Consider the following 6,000-nt stretch of genomic DNA (forward strand, 5'->3'; position numbering starts at 1 on the left):
GAGGGCCGCTATAGTTCCACACTCACTCCAGAGGGCCGCTATAGTTCCACACTCACTCCAGAGGGCCGCTATAGTTCCACACTCACTCCAGAGGGCCGCTATAGTTCCACACTCACTCCAGAGGACCGCTATAGTTCCACACTCACTCCAGAGGGCCACTATAGTTCCACACTCACTCCAGAGGGCCACTATAGTTCCACACTCACTCCAGAGGGCCACTATAGTTCCACACTCACTCCAGAGGGCCACTATAGTTCCACACTCACTCCAGAGGACCACTATAGTTCCACACTCACTCCAGAGGGCCACTATAGTTCCACACTCACTCCAGAGGGCCACTATAGTTCCACACTCACTCCAGAGGTCCACTATAGTTCCACACTCACTCCAGAGGGCCGCTATAGTTCCACACTCACTCCAGAGGGCCGCTATAGTTCCACACTCACTCCAGAGGACCACTATAGTTCCACACTCACTGCAGAGGGCCACTATAGTTCCACACTCACTCCAGAGGACCACTATAGTTCCACACTCACTCCAGAGGACCGCTATAGTTCCACACTCACTCCAGAGGACCACTATAGTTCCACACTCACACAGTCCACACAGAACATAAAAACATGACATTGGACATGAATGACACCACAGGAGAATGAGTCCTGAGTTAGTTAAGTTAAGGGTTAGGGTCAGGACAATGAGTCCTGAGTTAGTTAAGATAAGTTAAGGGCCAACAAGGATTGTAGCCTGTGTTGTTCTGGAGGGTCTGGTAAAGTATATCAGAGAGATGACCGCCACCAGACACGTGGGGGGGGGGGGGGGGGGGGGTTTGTTGACCAGCAGACACACAGATATGGGGGGGGGGGGGGGTGTAGTGGAAGGGGGTAGACGGTTGGACAGTTGTCACTTCTGTGCTTGATTGAACAGCGGATGGGGGGGGGGGGGGGGGGGGGGGGGGGGGCTGGGAGGGCCATGATGATGCCAGGGGGTGGGGGGGGGGGGGGTGGGTGGCAGAGAGCCAAGAGATGCCAGGTGGAGTGTGTGTGTGCGTGCCTGCGTGCGTGCGTGGGGGGCGTGGGGGGTGACTAACACAGACGAGGACTGTCTGTCTGTCTGTCTGTCTGTCTGTCTGTCTGTCTGTCTGTCTGTCTGTCCATTCTTACTCCACATTTAGATGATAATCAGCTGAACGGTGTTGACTGTTAACACCACATGGTGATACATGTACAATATGTAATATATAATACGTCACATTATATAAATAGTCATCATGAATCATACGTAAGCTACAGTAGAATATCTATATAATGAAACTATACGTATACACTATATAGTCTGTCTACATACAATGTTATCTCAGTTCCATAAGTTGAGTCTTTGCATTCGCCTGTAAGGTCGTCGAGGCTAGGGGAGGGGCTACGGGCTAGGGGAGGGGCTACGGGCTAGGGGAGGGGCTACGGGCTAAGATGGAGTCTGTAGTTCTGACTGTAATGGGAAGTCCATTCCCTAGTTTAGATTGGGAGTGAGTCTGTAGTTCTGACTGTAATGGGAAGTCCATTCCATAGTTTAGATTGGGAGTGAGTCTGTAGTTCTGACTGCAATGCAGTGAGTGATATCATGTAGTTTTATAACTATAAAACTACACCGCAGTGAGTGATGTCATGTTGTAGTTTGTCACCTAAAACATATCTCCCCCTTGGTATGTTGATGTACCCACAAGCCACAAGTGTAGTAATACAATAATAATAATAATAATAATAACTAGAAAAAGTGCCCTTCTGGGCACAGGTCTCCACCAGGAGGATAGGACTGTGTGAGATTTTTGGCAAAATGTTTAGGAGTAATATAAACATGTTTTTTTTTTTTTGCAACAATTTTCTTCATTTTGTTGAGGAAATGCAGAGCCAGATCACTCATATCATCTCTGAGGATAGAATTCTGGATGAGCAGGACGTGTGCAGCATTTTGAACGAAACGGGCCACTCCTGAAAACTTTGGAAGGCAATGTTAGCCAATCTGTGTAGAATCTGAGAAATCCAACAGACTCGTCTTGACTACATGACTACAGAGATCATGTGTACCGATTTGCGTGAGATTTGGATGAAATCTGTGCAACTAACATAAGCAATGTGTTTTGCAGAAATCAGCCTCATGGTGGCGCTATAACTGGCAGATGTGGAGGGATGCAGGGACAATGTTTTTCCATGGCCTCTAGGGAGTGCGCATATATAGCTTTCGAAGCCAATCTTAGCCAATCAGGATGGAAGATGGGAAATTGTGCAGATCTGTGTTGATCACATGGAGATAGTGTATACCGAATTGTGTGATGTATGGATACAATGTGTACGAGTTATCTACAGAAATGTGTTTTGCCTAAATCGGCCTCATGGTGGCGCTATAACAGGCCGTTGAGGAATATTTAGGGCAGAGGTTCGTCGTTGGCATCCAGGGAGTGTGTGTGCATAGTTTGGCATGGATCGGGCCAACGGTGCCGGAGATTAGCTGATAACAGACGGACAGAAGGATGGACGGACGGACGGACGGACGGACGGACACACGGACGGAGTGCAAAACATACTCTCTCCCCATTCCTTCGGCCTGGTGGAGACGATAATAATACAACTTTATTTGTATAGCACCTTTCATGACATGAAATGCAGCTCAAAGTGCTTTACAGAGCAATGGAGAAAAAAAATAAAAATAAAAGCAAGGCATAGACATTAAAAAACAAGAGCAGTAATGCAATACAGTGAGGACATGAATAACAAAAAATTAAAAGATCAATTAAAAGCAAGAGTGTAGAAGTGGGTCTTGAGCTGCGCTTTAAAAATGTCTACAGAGGCTGCCTGTCGAAGGTACAGTGGGAGTTTGTTCCACGCCGTCGGCCACGTAGAATTAAAAAGCTGCTTCCCCGCATTTTTTTGTTGCCATTTTTTTAGGCAAAGCGAGCAGGCCAGCAGTGGAAGACCTTAGGGGGGGGTTTGGGACATATTTAGGCAGGCAGTCATGTAGGTAGGAAGGTTTGGGACATATTTAGGCAGGCAGTCATGTAGGTAGGAAGGTTTGGGACATATTTAAGCAGGCAGTCATGTAGGTAGGAAGGTTTGGGACATATTTAGGCAGGCAGTCATGTAGGTAGGAAGGTTTGGGACATATTTAGGCAGGCAGTCATGTAGGTAGGAATGTTTGGGACATATTTAGGCAGGCAGTCATGTAGGTAGGAAGGTTTGGGACATATTTAGGCAGGCAGTCATGTAGGTAGGAATGTTTGGGACATATTTAGGCAGGCAGTCATGTAGGTAGGAAGGTTTGGGACATATTTAGGCAGGCAGTCATGTAGGTAGGAATGTTTGGGACATATTTAGGCAGGCAGTCATGTAGGTAGGAATGTTTGGGACATATTTAGGCAGGCAGTCATGTAGGTAGGAAGGTTTGGGACATATTTAGGCAGGCAGTCATGTAGGTAGGAAGGTTTGGGACATATTTAGGCAGGCAGTCATGTAGGTAGGAATGTTTGGGACATATTTAGGCAGGCAGTCATGTAGGTAGGACAGTTTGGGACATATTTAGGTAGGCAGTCATGTACAGTAGGTAGGAAGGTTTGGGACATATTTAGGCAGGCAGTCATGTAGGTAGGAAGTTTTGGGACATATTTAGGCAGGCAGTCATGTAGGTAGGAAGGTTTGGGACATATTTAGGCAGGCAGTCATGTAGGTAGGAAGGTTTGGGACATATTTAGGCAGGCAGTCATGTAGGTAGGAAGGTTTGGGACATATTTAGGCAGGCAGTCATGTAGGTAGGGAGGTTTGGGACATATTTAGACTGACAGTCATGTAGGTAGGAAGGTTTGGGACATATTTAGGCAGGCAGTCATGTAGGTAGGAAGGTTTGGGACATATTTAGGCAGGCAGTCATGTAGGTAGGAAGGTTTGGGACATATTTAGACAGACAGTCATGTAGGTAGGAAGGTTTGGGACATATTTAGGCAGGCAGTCATGTAGGTAGGAAGGTGCGAGACCATTGAGAGCTTTATAAACAAGTACAATCATTTTAAAATCAATCCTAAAAACAACCAGAAGCCAGTGCAGTGAAGCTAAAACTGGAGTAATATGTTCTCTCATCTTAGGTCTAGTTAAAACTCTGGCTGCTGCATTTTGGACAAGTTGTAATCTGTCAGTTGTTTTCTTAGGCAGTCCAGAAAAAAGTGCATTGCAGTAATCAAGCCGAGAAAAAACAAAGGCGTGGATTAGCGTTTTTGCATCGTCCAATGACAAATAGGCTCTGATTCGTGCAATATTTCTAAGGTGAAAAAAAGCAATCTTGGTAACATGATTAATGTGTGAATTAAAATTCAATTCAGAATCAATAATGACCCCCAAGTTCTTTACTGTACTGTTACTTTCTACAGTCAGGTTGCCAAGTCTGCTTATTATTGATTATTTCTGCTCACTAGAACCGATTATGAGAACTTCTGTCTTATCCTCATTTAGCTTGAGAAAGTTCTCACTCATCCAGCATTTGATGCTAGACAGACAGACAGACGTGTGTGTGTGTGTGTGTGTGTGTGTGTGTGTGTGTGTGTGTGTGTGTGTGTGTGTGTGTGTGTGTGTGTGTGTGTGTGTGTGTGTGTGTGTGTGTGTGTGTGTGTGTGTGTGTGTGTGTGTGTGTGTGTGTGTGTGTGTGTGTGTGTGTGTGTGTGTGTGTGTGTGTGTGTGGGTCGATGCTTGCTCCTCTGGGAGTGTATAAGATCTGATTGGCTGGTTAATGGGTTGCGGCAGCATTATGCTAATGAGAGGCTAACGAGCCAATCAGCTGTGATTGTCTTCTCTCTAACCTTGAGGAGACATCACTAATCACACACTGATCAGCTGTGTGTCTGTGTGTCTGTGCGTGTGTGCGTGCTTGCGTGTTTGTGTGCGTGCGTGTAGGAAACCCCAAATCTGTACATGTTAAGAATACCTCCCAATAGAGCGCCGCTGTCCCGCCCCCTTTCAGCCGCACCCCCTTTCAGTCCCGCCCCCTTTCAGCCGCACCCCTTTTAGTCCCGCCCCCTTTCAGCCGCACCCCCTTTCAGCCGCACCCCCTTTCAGTCCCGCCCCCTTTCAGCCGCACCCCCTTTCAGTCCCGCCCACTTTCAGCCGCACCCCCTTTCAGTCCCGCCCCCTTTCAGCCGCACCCCCTTTCAGTCCCGCACCCTTTCAGCCGCACCCCCTTTCAGTCCCGCCCCCTTTCAGCCGCAACCCCTTTCTCTCCTTAAACGTCTCTCCTTAAACGTCTCTCCTCAAACGTCTCTCCTTAAACGTCTCTCCTTAAACGTCTCTCCTTAAACGTCTCTCCTTAAACGTCTCTCCTTAAACGTCTCTCCTTAAACGTCTCTCCTTAAACGTCTCTCCTTAAACGTCTCTCCTTAAACGTCTCTCCTTAAACGTCTCTCCTTAAACGTCTCTCCTCAAACGTCTCTCCTTAAACGTCTCTCCTTAAACGTCTCTCCTTAAACGTCTCTCCCGACCTTCAGCCACGACACGGCGTTGACCTTGACGCTGTGTTCACGCCTGATGTTTACTTCCTGCTCCCACAGGATGTGATGTCATCAGGGTGACCTTTCCGTCTTAATTAGTGTTATCTAAGTGCCGAGCGTACACTGTGTGCGTGTGTGTGTGTGTGTGTGTGTGTGTGTGTGTGTGTGTGTGTGTGTGTGTGTGTGTGTGTGTGTGCGTGCGCGTGCGTGTGCGTGTGCGCGTGCGCGCGCGCGTGTGTGTGCGCGTGCAACGTGCGCACGCGTATGTGCAGTATCGATTGATAGAAAACTTTATTGGCAGAAATGTAAACAGTAGTACAGTCAGACACTTTACATTAACCCCTTTTGGTGTTTTAAAGCATTATGTTATACTTTAGCTATTGATCTACAAGCTCATAGCGCGACACCGAGTGGCACGCTATGAGCTTGTAGGTCTGCTAAAATCGTGAAAATGTAGTGCAAATCTTTGAATATATATATATTCT

General features: G+C 47.1%; 1 protein-coding gene across 1 annotated transcript in view; it reads left to right on the top strand.

The window, feature by feature from the left end:
- Positions 1–5,596, top strand: part of LOC306918456 (neurexin-3a-like) — a gene marked incomplete at its 3' end in the record, with an annotated part of 42,278 nt that extends 36,682 nt beyond the window's left edge. The window contains exon 6 of the mRNA XM_079531358.1: positions 5,513–5,596. Coding sequence (XP_079387484.1) covers positions 5,513–5,596 — 84 coding nt within the window. The remainder of the gene's footprint in view (positions 1–5,512) is intronic.
- Positions 5,597–6,000: the final 404 nt, after the last annotated feature.

This window comes from Electrona antarctica (genome assembly GCF_951216825.1).
Source record: "Electrona antarctica genome assembly, contig: scaffold_483, whole genome shotgun sequence".
Lineage (NCBI taxonomy): Eukaryota > Metazoa > Chordata > Actinopteri > Myctophiformes > Myctophidae > Electrona > Electrona antarctica.